This window comes from Nicotiana tabacum, chromosome 7 (genome assembly GCF_000715075.1).
Source record: "Nicotiana tabacum cultivar K326 chromosome 7, ASM71507v2, whole genome shotgun sequence".
NCBI lineage: Eukaryota > Viridiplantae > Streptophyta > Magnoliopsida > Solanales > Solanaceae > Nicotiana > Nicotiana tabacum.
In genome coordinates, this window is record NC_134086.1 from 93,201,170 (window position 1) to 93,217,175 (window position 16,006).

Below are 16,006 nucleotides of genomic sequence, written 5' to 3' on the forward strand. Positions count from 1 at the left end.
CTTTTCTCTCAAGTAAGCATTAACTCCTATCGTTGCAATTTCTTCTTCTCCTCTTGCCCTAAATGATATCTCTTTTTATGCGTAGGCCTTTACCAGGTTTAGGGCCGACCTAAGCCAATGCAAGGCCGAGCTCCAGAAGACCTCGGATGAAGGGAAGGCACTGAAGCTCCTTTGCGGTCAAAAGGAGGAGGAGCTCAAGGACCTTTGGGCAGACTTGACCAAGGTTCTTAAAAATGAGGCTGAGTTAGACAAGCAGGTAACTATCATTTTGAAAGAGTATGGTCTACTCGACCCAACTGTGGAGGCTAATACTTCAGTATCTCAGCTGCAGCAAAAACTAGAGATGATCGGTCTGCTTCGAGGAGAGGTCGATCAGGTTAAGGCCGACTACAACCCGGTGGAAGGAAAATATGGATCGCCTTTCTGCGGAGAAAGAGGCTGCTCTAGCCAAACTGGCATCAGCTGAGACCCAGCTCCGGGGTGCTAAAGAGAAAAATTCGGCCCAATCCAAAAGGATCAACGAGCTCGAGGTCAAACTTGCTGAAGCCAGGGCTGAGGTCGAGAAGACGAAGGTCACGACCGATAATACCATTATCGTATACTTGAGAGATGCTGAGGCTACTCAAACGGAGCTAAAGGATATCTCTATTGCTGCTGAAGTTAAATTGTCATGTGTTGTCGATCATGTCAGATAATAATCCCGTAGAGAGACTCTCGAGGAAGTGCACGCTCCTGGCTTTGACCTCTCAGCCGCTATCGAGAATGCAAAAGCTTTGGAGGACAACACTTCAGCTTTACTCTCCGATAATGAAGACTCCACTAGTGGATCCAAGAGCGGAGGAGACGAGGATGAGGTCCCCGAGGAGGCGGTCCTCGAAGATGTGGCTCCCAAAGATGCAACTCCCAAAGTAGACTAGGCCCTTAGGATTTTGTTTTTTTTTGTGTAAAGCCCCTTGTGGCCATTGTAATTACCTTCTATGTATAAAATATTCCTTTTTTTTTCTGCTCCATCTCCGATTTGTGGTAAAGCCTGCTTTGTTTTCATCTCGTGAATTTTTTTGATGTTATAACTTCAATAATAGAGTGAGCACTAGCTCGAACTCAGAGCAAAACAAACCCTTAGGTTTTTTAGTAATCAATGGGCAAGCTTTGAACTTATAATAGAATACCACTTAAGCTTTTTTGATGAATCCTCGAGCTATGCTTAAGTCGATTTTATGCGAGTTCGGGATGGTGGGACCCTTAGGTCCGAGTAGAGTGAGAACAAGATCTCGAACTCTAAATGTTTTGGCCCTTAGGTTCTTTTAGGTTGGGCCGATATGGCTTAAATGACTTAGTAAAATTTCTTTATGCCTTAGCATGTATTTTTTACCCATTGGGTTTTTGGAAGTCCGATGTCGATTAGAACCCCTTTGTCTTTTGTGCCTTAGAGAGTTCATGTTAGGATAATTTGATGCCTCTTAAGGTTTTTCAAGGGTTGATTTTATCGAAGCCCTTTTTAGTCATTTTGTCGGGGATAGCGTTTTAACCGATTTTTTTGAAGTATTTGAAGGCCTGTTGTTTATTGCGGGATTCGGACGTCTCCGAGCTGCGTTATTTCGGACGTAGCCTTTATTTCGGCTGTAGCCTTCGGGTATGCCTCTTGGACTTATCTCCCGATAACATTTTGAACTTGTTCGAAATGTCTGTCCCCGAGTATGATGGCCTTGGCCTTTACGTCGAGGGGTGCCTCTTTGAAGTTGTGTGACTTCACATAATTCGAGCGTGCAGTCCCCGGGTTTTCGAGGTATATTTGCATTTGTCCCTTGAGCCATTTCTCACAAAAATCATAGTATAGAGTATAGTAGCATATTTTCTTTGAGATACAAAATGTTTGATATAGAAAGAATACTTCTTTGAATAACGGATACATGCGTACATTTTTTGCCATCGGGGCTCGACTAATCTATACGGGCACAGTTCACTCGACCGTTTGGACCATTACATGGTTTCCCTATCAAGACCCTTTGACATGAAGTATTTTTCTCAAAAATATAACCTCTAAGGGTCATGCCCCCCCAGTATTCGAGGTTGAATAAGAATAGGCCTTAGATATTGATGAATTTTTCTCAGGTAGCACATAATTGTTGCCTCGTTAAAAACCCCGCCGGAATAACCCATTTGGGATAAAAATCGGTCTAAGGGAAAAAGAGTGCAACGCATGCTTTAAAACCTAGACCTTCGTGTTGAAAAGTTTCCTCGACGCTTCGATCGAACACATGCAATAAGTTAGCATCAAATACAAATAGAAAAGGGAAAGAATCATACCTCAGCAATAATATCGTTTGAGTAGTGATACGTTCCAATTGTTTGGCAATTGTTCGCCTTCCATCATGCCAAGTTTGTAAGATCCCTTTCCGATGATACCGATGACTCGATATGGTCCTTCCCAATTCGGGTCTAGATTCCCTTCGTTTGGGTCTCGAGTATTTAGGGTGACTTTTCTTAGAACTAAGTCCCCTATTTCGAAGTGGCGAAGGTTAGATCTTCTATTGTAATATCTCTCAATTCTTTGCTTCTGTGCAGCCATCCGGATAAGCACAACTTCTCGCTTTTTATTCAATAGCTCGAGGCTAGTATTCATGGCCTCGTGATTTGATTCCTCTGTTGCATGTCAAAATCTGGCGTTAGGTTCCCCGAACATGACTCGAATTAAGGCCTCAGAGCCATATAATAAGGTGAACAGGGTTGCCCCCGTGATGGACTCGGATATCATTCGATATGCCCAAAGAACTTTGGGTACAACTTCTCATTTCCATTTAGCATCGTTCAACCTTTTCTTTAAGTGTTGAATGATAGTCTTGTTTGCCGATTCAGCCTGTCTATTTGCGCTTGGGTGATATGGCATTGATAGGATCCTTTTTATTTTATGTTCTTCGAGGAACTTCGTTACCTTGTTGCCGATGAATTACTTTCCGTTGTCGCATACGATTTCAGCAAGCATCCCAAATCGACACACGATGTGATCCTAGATGAAGTCGATAACTTCTCCTTCTCTGACCTTCTCGAAGGCCTGTTCTTCCACCCATTTAGAAAAGAAGTCAGTCATAAAGAAAATGAATTTAGCTTTACCTGGGGTTTTTGGCAGAGGGCCGACAATATCCATCCCCCATTTCATGAATGGCCACGGGGATAGGACTGAATGAAGTTGCTCTCTAGGCTAATGGATCATCAGTGCAAACATTTGACATTTATCGCATTTTCGAACAAACTCCTTAGTGTCTTTTTCCATGTTATCCCAGTAGTACCCTGCTCTAATGATTTTGTGAATCAAAGAATCAGCGCCAGAGTGGTTCCCACAAGTGCCTTCATGGACTTCTCGTAAAACATAATCAGTATCCCCCGGCCCTAAACATACCACCAATGGTCCATCGAAGGTCCTCTTGTATAATATTCCAGCTTCATCCAATATGAATCGGGTGGCTTTTGTTCGTAGGGCTCTTGACTCTTTAGGGTCCTATGGGAGCTTTCTGTTCTTTAAATATTCAATATATTTATTCCTCCAATCCTAGGTCAAGCTTGTAGAATTTATCTCGGCGTGACCCTCCTCGACCACAGATCTCGATAATTGGACGACAATCCCCAGGATAATATCGTCTTCTTCGACTGATGATCCCAAATTTGCAAGTGCATCGGCCTCACTGTTTTGTTCTCGAGGTACATGATCTAGAGTCCACTCCTTGATGCGGTGCAATGTTACCTGTAACTTGTCCAAATACCTTTGCATTATATCCTCCCGAACTTTGAAGCTTTTGTTTACTTGGTTCACCACCAATAAAGAGTCTCACTTGGCTTCAATGACTTCTACCCTAAATATTTTAGCTAGCTCAAGACCTGCAATCATGGCCTTAAACTCGACCTCATTGTTAGTCAACCTAGAAGGTTTGACAGATTGTTTGATAGTGCTACCTATGGGAGGTTTCAAAACAATGCCAAGCCCGGACACTTTCACATTCGAGGCACCATCCGTGAAGAGGGTCCATACCCCCGATGACGTACCCGATTTTAGTAGAAGTTCCTTTTCCACTTCGGGTACGAGGGTTGGCATAAAATCGACCACGAAGTCTGCTAAACTTTAAGAGTTGATGGTCGTTCGGGGTTGATATTCGATATCTTACCCGCCAAGTTCGACGGCCCATTTGGTCAATTGGCCCGACAACTTGGGCCTGTGCAAAACATTTTCGGAGTGGATAAGTGGTTATCACACATATTGGGTGACATTGGAAATACGACTTTAATTTTCTAGACGCGCTTATTAATGCAAGTGTCAATTTCTCTAAGTGTGGATACCTAGTTTCATTATCTCCTAAGGTCCGACTTACATAATAAATAGGAAACTACGTACCTTGCTCTTCTCGAACTAGTACACCACTTACCGCTATCTCGGACACTGCCAAGTATAAGTACAGATTCTCATCTGCCTTCGGAGTGTGGAGCAAAAATAGGATCGATAAGTATCGCTTCAATTCCTCCAATGCTTGCTGACATTCTAGGGTCCATGCGAAATTATTTTTCTTTTTGAGTAAGGAAAAGAACCTGTGGCTTTGATTTGATGACCTCGAAATGAATCGGCCCAAGGCAGCTATCCGTCCGATTAGCCTTTGTACAACTTTCACACTATCTACGACGGTGATATCCTCGATGGCCTTAATCTTATCGGGGTTGATTTTGATTCCCCGATTTGATACCATGAAGCCGAGGAACTTGCCCGAGCCAACCCCGAAGGCTCATTTTTCGAATGTTTCCTGCAAATAAGTCAAATGGTCCTCTGCGCGCAGGGACTTAACTAACATATCGTCAATGTACTTCCATTGATTTACCTATCTATTCCTCGAACATTTTGTTAACTAGGCGTTGGTATATAGCTCTTGTATTTTTTAGCTCGAAGGGCATTACATTGTAACAATAAGTTCCATACTTGGTGATAAACGAGATCTTCTCCTGGTCTTCCGGGTTATCTTAATTTGATTGTACCCGGAATAGGCATCGAGAAAAGTAAGGATCTCGTGGCCAGCTATGGCATCGATCGATATTAGGCAGTGGAAAAGAGTCTTTAGGGCATGCCTTGTTCAAACCCTTGTAATCTACGCACATTCTAAGTTTGTTCCCTTTTTTAAGGACTACAACTACATTGGCTAGCCATTCGGGGTATTTTACCTCCCGAATGGATCCTATTTTATGAAGCTTAGTTACCTCATCCTTTATGAATGCATGCTTTATCTAGGACTGGAGCCTTCTCTTTTGCTTTACCGGTTTGAACCTGAGGTCGAGGCTTAGCCGGTACGTTATTATCTCTGGTGGGATCCCTGTCATTTGTAAATGGGACCAAGCAAAATAATCCATGTTATCGATAAGAAATTGAGTAAGTTTTTTCCTGAGTTCGGGGGTCAAACCCGTTCCAAGGTATACCTTTCCTTCGGGTAGATATTCGATAAGTATCACTTGTTCCAGCTCCTCGACCGTTAACTTGGTTGCATCTGATTCTTCAGGAACAATGAAAGTTCGAGGAGTACATAAATCCTCTTCTACTTCTTCGATTACCTATTTCTCCGATTCGGTCGAGGCTGGAGACGGTGATTGCTATTTGGCCGTGTGCTTATCTTTGGTGCTCGATTTTTCTGAGGTTGAAGGTGTTTATATCAGCGTCACCTCGTCGACTGCAAACATTTCCTTTGCAGTGTGTTGTTCTCCGTAAACTATTTTCACACCATCCATTGTTGGGAATTTCATCATTTGGTGAAGGGTCGATGGTACTGCCCTTATGTTGTGGATCCAGGGCCTTTCGAGCAGTGCATTATATCTCATGTCTCCTTCGATGACATGGAATTTGTATCTTGGATGGTCCCGGCAATGTTTATTAGTAGGATTATCTCCCCATTCGTTGTTTCACTTACCATGTTGAAGTCGTTTAAGACTCGAGATGCAGACACAATTTGGTCCTACAGGCCGAGCTGCTCTATGACCCTCGATCTGATTATATTGGCTGAGCTACCTAGATCCACTAAAACACGTTTAACTTGAATTTTATTTAACATAATAGAAATTACCAGGGTGTCGTTATGTGGTTGAGAAATGCCTTCTGCTTCTTCATCATTGAATGATAAGATGCCTTCGGGCACATAACCCCAAGTCCGTTTTTCTTTGGGGATCGACACCTTGGTACGTTTGAATATAGTCCCTTGTGGAACATTGACCCCGCCAACGATCATATGAATGACATGCTGCAGTTCTTCCTGCTTATTCTTTCTGTTGGCGTCTCTTTCTCTGAAGTGATTCTTGGATCATCACTAAGGAACTCTCGAAGGTGGCCCTCGTTGAACAACCGAGCTACCTCCTCCCTTAGCTGTCTGCAGTCTTCGGTCCTATGGCCATGTGTTCCATGATATTTACACATCATGTTTGGGTTCCTTTGAGAAGGATCAGTCTATATAGATCTGAGCCACTTGGTGTTTTTTATCCTTCCGATAGCCGATACAATCCCCGATACATTGACACTGAAATTATACTCCGATAACCAAGGTGCTTCTACGGGATCGACATATTTATCAAAACCACTCTTACTCATAAGTCCCCGAGAACTTTGCCCTCGATCATTTCTTCGGTCATTCCGAGGAGGATTGCGTCCCGAACCATTATTTCTTCGATCTACGATATATGGCTAATACCGTTATCTATTCGGCCTTGGTTCCCTATTGGTTTTCCTCGGGGCTTTAACTGCCAATAGGTTTGGATGAACTGAACCCGAAGGGGCTCCTAGGTGGTCGTCCTCGACCCTGTCTTCGATTGATATCGATTGTGCACATATGCCCAAGTTACAGCTGAATACTCAATCAGATTTTGCTTCAACTATCGTGACGCTATCGAACTCCGCTCGTTCAACCCCTGGGTGAAAGCTTGAATGGCCCAATCATATGTGATCAGTGGTAACTCCAATCACTCCTTCTGAAATCGGGACACGAACTCCCTCAGAATTTCGTTATCCCTTTGTCTTATCTTGAAAATGTCTGATTTTCTCGTTGCGACCTTTATGGCCCTGGCGTGCACTTCACAAAAGAATACGCTAACATGGAAAATAAATCGATGGAATTCGGTGGCAAGTTGTGATACCAAATCATTGCTCCTATTGATAGAGTTTCCCCAAATTTTTTCAACAAAACGAACTCGATTTCATCGTCTTCTAAGTCATTTCCCTTTATCCTGCATGTGTACGTAGTGATATACTCATTAGGATCGGTGATCCCGTTGTATTTCGGTATATCTGGCATACGAAACTTTTTTGGAATGGGCTTCGGAGCCGCACTCTAAGGAAAAGGCTTCTGCACGAACTTTTTTGAATCCAAACCCTTTAAGATCGGGGGTGCCCCCAGTATTTGATCAACTTAGGAGTTGTATGTTTCCACCTTTTTGTCATTATCTTTGATCTTCTTTTCTCCCGACTTGATTCTTTTAGTGAGCTCCTCGAGCATTTTCATAATTGTAGGATCAGTACCTGATCCGTCACCACTCGTCCTTTTCGGCACTTGCTCGGTACGGCGAATGATTTTCACTCGGAATTTTATGATGACTTTGAAGCTGAGCAATATCGGCCTGTTGAGCCTATAGTATCTCGGATATTACTTGGAGACTAACTCCCCCGTCTCCTACACCCTGTGTTCATTGGCCACCAGATCGGCCTTCCCTGCGTACATTCCCTCCGGGGTCTGTACCTAAGTCTGCGTTCAAAGCAATGTGCGAACTGACGTTGACTGGATCGACAATCCGTACTTCCCCAATGTTAATCGGTGGTACACCGGCTCCTAGAGCAATTACATTATTGTTTTTCCAGTGGAATCCAAGACCATCGTCGCCATATACGGGTGCGTTTTGAGAGCCTGACATGTTTTAACCTAAGAACAAAAATTCTTGACAAGAACAAGTGTGAAAATAAAGTGTGTTATCAGAATCAGTACTGAAACAATCACTATTATCCTTAGCCCCACGGTGGGCGCCAAATTGCTTACCCTTAAATTTGAGTAACAATTAAACTTATTTTGTGGTTTTAAAGATATGTGATTTAATCCAATAATATTTGATAAACAAGGAATCAGATATATAAATTAAAGAATAGAGAAAGTCAAACCAGTGTGCAAGCGAATCTCGACCTTGAGCTATGGCAGCCTCGAGGTGGGTCAGCGAGAATAATAAATTATAAGGCAATTCAGATGAACAGTAAGCAAGAAGATGAGGTATGTATATTCTCTTGTCAATGATTGATGATGTTACAAATGAATGGGCTCCCCTTTATATAATAGGGGAGTCCTATATAAGATACATTTTCATTTTTAGTAGGGAATCTTATTGGACAGCTGTATAACCGCCTAGTACAAATCTGTTCCGAAATTTACGCCGTGATCTTAGGGCCACTGCGAGAATCTCGCTCTTTCTGTTATAAAACCATAACGGTATTATCTCGAGGTTGGTCATACTTGGCCTCGGTGTTCATCGAGCACTTCGATCTTCGAGTCTTGTACTCCGCCATCGGGCTCGAGCCCGGTCCATTTTGAACTTATTCTCGAAGCGGCCGATCGAGCCTACGAAATCGAGTACACCAAATTTCGATTGTGTACAGTGTGTTAACTGAAAGAACGGGAGAGAGAAAATATAAATAGCGTATTAGTGTATACCATAAATACCTATTTTGCTATAAAATATAAAAAGTAGCTATAAAAAATATTTTAAAATTATTTTGGTTTATAATAAATAAGGTGTATACCTTTGCTATAGGTAAAATTTTCTTAATTTAAAGGAATCTTTACATAAATAGCTGCCCGATTTTACTATTTACTTTTCCTATATACTATTTAAAGTAGAGCATAAACTCCAAGACTCAAATCAGTAATGTCATTTTGAAAAATAAGCGCATCACAATTAAGAAAATATATAATAAAACAACTGAAAATTAAAAAGCTCATAGCCGGTGTATAAATGTTACTAAGTGCAGCAGAATGGCAAAGAATCCTCGCCCTAATCAAATGTCTTGAATTCGAGTTGTGGAACGAAGTCCCCTTTCAAAAAAAAATGTTAAAACTCTATATTGAGCTTTCTACGCTGGGAAATCCGCTTAATGAGCTCAGTGCATTCTGAATACCCGATGGTTGAAAAAAGTGTATAAACCATCCAAAATTTTACTCTATATAGATTATCACGCTCCTTTATTTTTTCAACTTCTTATAGTATAAAAAAGAAAAAACTCAATTATACAAGCAGATAGCACGGGCTAGCCAGTTTTCGTAGTGGTCATTCAAAAATAGACAGCGTTTGTAAAGTCATTGAAAAATATTCACTATTTTGCTGTAACACGGAAAGTTCCAGCATCATATACTGGAGATCGGTGCACCTGTGTATGAACTTCCAGCATATTATGCTGGAACTCCAACACGCGGAAAGTTCCAGCATAATATACTGGAGATTGGAGCACCTGTGTATGAACTTCCAACATATTATGCTGGACCGGTATATTATACTGGAACTCCAGTATATTATGCTAGAAGTCCAGTATCCTGTATAATATACTAGAGTTTCAGTATATTATGCTGGAGTATTTTTTGGATTTTGAACAATATTTTCGTTCAGATTTATCTTTACATGAAAAGTAGCTAAATTTCGATTACTATTGAAAATGTGGTTATTTTTGAATGATCACTCGTAAATCTGGCTATTTCTAAATCTCCCAATGACGAAGCACATAAAAATAGCACGGTATAGCCAATTTTCGGACTGGTCATTCAAAAATAGTCAGCGTTTACCAAGTCAATGAAAAATAGTCACTATTTTGCTGCAATAGAGACCGGTCCAGCATAATATACTGGAGTTCGGTGCACCTGTGTATGAACTCCAGCATATTATGCTGGATCGGTATATTTTGCTGACTCTAGTATAATATACTGGAGACTGGAGCACCGGTGCTCCAAACTCCAGTATATTATACTGAACAATTATACTTGCTGGAACTCCAGTATATTATGTTGGAGTTCAAGCATACTTATGCTGGAACTCCAGTATAATATACTGACGTATTTTTCGGGGTTTGAACAGTGTTTTCGCTCAGATCTATCTTTACATGAAAAGTAATTAAATTTCGATTACTTTTGAAACTGGGCTATTTTTGAACGACCAGTTTTAAATCTGGCTATTTTTTAATTTCTCCCCGGATTGAAGTGTGAACGAAATCCCCCCCCCCCCCTCTTCCACTTGACGTGATTCAGAATGCACAAATTAAATGCCTTTATAGTGGCTATATATATGCTGCTACTTTTCTCCTTCCTCTCAGTTTATTTTAATCCATCTATAAAGAAATAGTTAAGTACCATAAGATTGTACACAAATATTATTTAAAAAGCTTCACAGTGAGTATCAAGTTCTCAAGAAAAAGTTTAACATACTCAAAGGCTCATGGTGATTCGAACTTTGATATTTAATCCGACAAATTCAATTGTAAAAGTTGTCTCAGTCAATTCATTTAGTATGTTAGTGAAGTCTTGGTCTAGACTCTAGTGCTTAATTAATGTGTCAATTTGGAGGCAATCATATCAACATAAGCTTTGTATGTACCTAATAAGTTTTGCGTAATGGTAGTGAAACTGTATTGGTGAACCAAGATGTAAAAGAATTAGTTTTATAAATACGTACCAATTATAGGTTAAAAATTATTAAGAACTTTTCTATGCTATAATGCTAAGATAATTCTTGTTTTTACTAGAGAAATGTATTTATGTTTACTACATTAAGAGTTTACTTTGAGGATGTTTTGCCGTTTTTAGTACTGTACCGATGATGTGCCGAGAAGTGCTTTGTTGGAATTGGATTGAAACTTAAGACCATAAGCTCTAATAGTTTACTGGATAATTGAGTTGTGGGACATTCGCGGCCATCCAAATACTGATAATATACATAAAATAATATATAAATTACCTTATAAGTTATATTAAAATTATTATAGTGATTAATAAACGTGGTAAATGAATGTTGTATGTGTAATGCACAAATTATGTAGGGAGCCAGATATTGTATTGTTGTTCAACATTTTGATGTAAACGAGCCCTTAATGTTACTTCAATCGGGTTTGGCTACCATCCAAAACAGAACCGAATACAAGATTGAGGAACAATTAGATGATAGTACGCTTAAAAGCTAGTAGTAAAGTAGAAAGGAAGTTATATCATAAATGGATGATAGTAGCATTTATAGAGACTAATTTCTGATGACTCTATTCTCCAATTCAAGTGTCGATAATTCTTGTAAATTTCGTAACGAATCATACGTGTCTGATTAGTGATCACGTTGTACAAGAGTAGTAATAATCTTAATAATTTTATTGGTTTGTTCCGATTGAAAAGGAAATTATATCAAAAGTTATCCAAATTGAGAAAGACGTATCAATTTGGAATATATTCCTATATATTTGTTGTTTTTCTTTTTATAACTAAAATAAAATGCTCCAATGGAGTAAAAAGGGAATATCTCAGCAGGAAACAAAAATTCTCGAATATAACGATGAGTGATCAATAACACCACGGCAATCTAAAATGCATTTTCAAGAGATTCAGTCCAAATTAATTGCTTTACTTTGTGCTGCATTTCGTACAATAAAAATGGAAAATCTAATTTAGATTAGAAAACAAAATGAATTTCAACTTTGATACATTTTTTTTTTCTTCTTCTTGGTGCTTATTTTCCATCGGGTGACTCATTGTCATTTTCCATTCCGTTTTTTACTAAAAGAACATGGATTAGGGAATCCTAAGTAAATGTCCCAAATGAGTTCCAATTTACCAACCTCTAGCCATTAATTATAGACTTACCAAAACTAGCCAAACACATATAAAAATTGAAAACCAAATAAGTAAGGTTCTTTCTCTCCAAGAATCACATGCAAAGATCTCCTTCCATATTTTTTAGCATGATCGGCAACATTAGATGCAAGGCGGAAAGAAAATTTCATATAAAAAAATATATATACAAGATTCCAAAAATCTAAGCAAAAAAGAAGAATTTTTAATGGGTATGATTGAATTCATTGAAAACATATAGATGAGTTAATATACAAAATTTGAGGAAGATTGAAGGTGATTTGGTATCAAAATTCATAATTAAAATCGAGTTCAAACATGTATCACGCATGTATCTCACACATGTATACATGGATATACATGTGATACACATTTGATACATATGCATATGTGATACCCAAATGCTACACAGTGTGATACACATATCATTTTTTTCATCTTCATCTTCTACTTCGAATTTTTAATTCAAACCACCTCAAAACTCCACCAAATCATCTCAAAACTGAGATTCAAGCTCCATAAAATGTACCCAGTCTATTCTAATAAATACCTACTCAAAAGAAAGCAAAAATATGACCCTTTTTTTTGCTACAAATAGCTAATTGGCTAATATTGATAATATTTGGGTAATATTAATAATATTTTATGAATTGACCAATTTTTGTTATAAACTACTTATAAATGGACATAGCCAGTAGTTACCCTAAACAAATTCTCTCCCATTACTACTCTGAATGGACTAAAGAGTCTAATTTTTTACAATTATTGTAAGCTTGATTCATATATAGCTTGCTTGGATACAAAAACCTTGCCGCTACTTCTGAAATTCCCCCCCTCTTTTTTGTACTTCTGTTATGTTCTATCACGAATATCATATACAAATTTATTACAGGGACTTTTGAATCCTAGACCTTACATCTAAATAATGTTAATCAAACCTCTTCAGCCACTAAACTGTTCATTGTTATTAATGACATGAAAATCAGAAGTTTGCTACTAAATTTGCCATTCTATTAAACAGGCATTTGTAAATGATAATTCTAATAGAGCAAAATTTCTAACTACAAACAAGTATCTAAAAAATTTTTAGCTTTGAGCTCCAAAAACTCTTAACAATTCTTAAAACTATAGCCTATGCACTTGCCTGGGCTTAAGACTTCAGCAAGATCTTGACTCGGTTGGAGCATCATCAACGGCGCTTGGTGCTTTCCTTGCCTTAAGATCATCGACGTAATTCTGGTATAAGTAAGTCCCGAAGCCCCAAATTGCCATCAGCATAGCGATTATTTTCACACCATTCATCTTGTCATGGAGGATTACGACAGCAGCAATAGGGGTGATCGCCAAGGAAAGTGTACTAATAACATTAGAGAACAATGAGGACACCACGAAAACCAAACCTACAACCCCGACTGAGCAAATCTGCCAAGCTATAGCTGTCCAAACCAGAGTCATCACATATGAAAGTTTTCCAGCAGTAAAACTACCCATTTCTCCCTGCAAAGTCTTCCATTCTCCACTAGCAAAGAGACCCACAATAGAGACACCAGTGGCTACAAGTGCTGTGTAAATTTGCATCTCCAGAACCACAGAAAATGTTTCTTTCTTTAGAACCTTTTGGAATGAAAGCTGCATAAGGGAAAGCAAGAGAGCGTACATAGCGGAAGCGCCAAGAGTAGCAAGAAATCCAATGACATATTTCCACTTAGTTACGCCTGAAGGCTTATCAGTATCATCGTTAACAGCAAGAAGAGCAGTAGATAAAGAAAGCACGACCACAGAATTCATGATTAATGCTGTGAACTTTTGACCATTTAGGAAGAAAGAAAGGACTGCGCTGAAAATCAATTGCGTTGCACAAATAAGGGAATACGTAGAAGCAGAGAGATACAATAGTCCGATGGAATATAGCATGTTATCTCCTGCAACCATTGCACCAATTACGAAATAGACTACGCTAACTGTGATGAAAGAAGCTCGATTGGAGCCTTCTGAATCATTTTGAGGAGAAGTAATGAAAAGGTAAGGAATGAAAAGAACAGGAAAAGCAGCTGTTTGGACGAGAGTGGCCATCCATTTACTGTTACCACCCTTGTCATAGTAAAATCTCCCCAAAATAACAGCAGCAGCTTGACCAGCAAGCAAGAAAATAATGTTGAGTGCCAATAGAAGCCAAAAGTGAAGACGGTTCAGTTTCGCAAGCGGATGCTGCCCGTTTGAGGCGCCATCTTTTCCCAAAATTGGTTGCTGATTATCTGCTGTTAGAACAAAAATCGAGGACATAATGAGAGTGGTATCACCAAATACAAAGAACACAACTGATCAATAATCAAAGACAAAATGCAAGAGAGGTCATAGATGGAACTCCGAGAATAGCCACTGATTGCAAGTAGTCAATTGTCCTCTCTCCCTAACATCCCATGTCTGGTGCAACAGAAATATACCTCAAATTCATAGTCACTTTGTATCCACATATTCTTCTAACAAGCACAAGCAGTTATTCAGGAACAATTGAGAAGTAATCGAAGAATAACAACTACTATTATGTCCCATTACCAAATAGAAGCAATCCAACCTCTTCTAAATTTCTCAGGGGTGCTCATTCTAGAATTTAAAGTTTATGGGCTTTGAACTTGCCGTTGAACCCATAGCCCGTCCTAGTAATTGGGTTCGCAACTAAATATGTATACATATTCAATAAATTTCCTTATACAAGTACTATGTCTAAGCTAAAGTTATTGGGTTCATCCGAACCCGTACATGATACTCTAGCTCCATCCCTGGTGCTCAAATGTGATGACTTCGTGGACTAATATGGATCATTGGATTAAAATCTAGAGAAAGGATACAAGCTTTTCATTGGCACTAGAAACATCCTAGTGCAGTTATGAAAAAGGTGCTAAATTTTAACTCTTCACTATCTAAAGAGAAAGAAAATAGAGCTTACCCCACAGCGACCTGAAGTATATGATACAACAACAGCTCAGAGCTGAAAATGAAAAAATTACACTCATACTTGACAAAACGAAGGAAAAAACATTTTATCATTTTCCCTTCTTAATTTACTTTTTGGACCAAGAAAAAGATAAGATTTTTATCAAATTAATGGATGATACTAAATGAGAAGTACTGGATATCAATTCTTTATTCATAATTAGGGTAACAAAAGTTATATGAATCCTTACGATCCCTTTTTTTTATGACCGAGAAATCCGTCTGGGGCCGATCTTTTGGACCAACCGCAGCCTTCGAAACTCGGTGGATAATGGCCCGCCCCTCTACCCTTCTCCACTTCTTAAATACCAGGCTTTGATTTGCATTGTGTGGGGCTTGAACCGTGACCTAAGACACAAATCCACCCCTTTTGGCACTTGAGCTAGGCCGTGGGGCCCTTACGATCCCCTTATCACAACACAACCCACAATACTAATAACCCAACAACAGAGTGATCAGAAAGAAACAGAAAAAGTCAAGTCACAGAGACCTAATAATCCCTTGTTCAAATTGAAACAACCAATTGACCATAAACAAACAAAAAACCCACAAAGTATAAACAAATATGATTAAAAATTTATGTGAACACGCAGAAAAAGGAGAAAGAGAGGACCTGTCATGGTGGAAAAGAAGGACGAAATTTGGCCAAACGGCCACAGCTCAGCAGCCTTAAGTCAGAGAGAAGAACGGAACTTCAATAATTTACAAATATTTGATTGTTGCAAATTTAAAGGGAAAACTTTTGGATGGAGGGTCTTCGGAAATTACACCCCCCCCCCCCCCCTACCCCAACCCCCCCCCCCCCCCCAAAGCATAACCCAACCTACTTACCCCCTAAATATTACGTAAAAAAATATTGTTAAAAAAGAAAAAAGAAAATGGAAAAGAACGTTGGAAATTGAAGGCATATTTCGAAGGGTCATCAAGATGACCATGAAGGGGAAAAAGAAAGCTGAGCTGGACATAAGTGAAATTGATGTGCCTGGGTTATGATCAATGAGAAGATGACACGTGGAGACAAGTATTTGACAGACCCGTGAGGAATAAATGAGAACATCATAGTTTTCTCATTTGTGTACTACATAGATGTTTGACTTGCAGAAAAGTTAGTGGAGTACCTCTTAATTGGATTGGATAAATGCGAT

General features: G+C 39.3%; 1 protein-coding gene across 2 annotated transcripts; it reads right to left on the reverse strand.

The window, feature by feature from the left end:
- Positions 1-12,052: 12,052 nt before the first annotated feature.
- On the reverse strand, positions 12,053-15,719 carry LOC107815509 (putative purine permease 11). 2 transcript variants are annotated; one of them, XM_075257405.1, is made up of 2 exons: positions 15,475-15,719; positions 12,053-14,125 (listed from the first exon to the last, which is right to left on the reverse strand). In XM_075257405.1, exons 1-2 carry the CDS (start codon positions 15,479-15,481, stop codon positions 13,026-13,028), a joined length of 1,107 nt encoding a protein of 368 aa, XP_075113506.1. In that variant the 5' UTR covers positions 15,482-15,719; the 3' UTR covers positions 12,053-13,025. The 2 variants fall into 2 exon arrangements, with proteins under 2 accessions (XP_075113506.1, XP_016496579.1); XM_016641093.2 differs by having other exon boundaries at positions 12,053-14,122; positions 15,475-15,614.
- Positions 15,720-16,006: the final 287 nt, after the last annotated feature.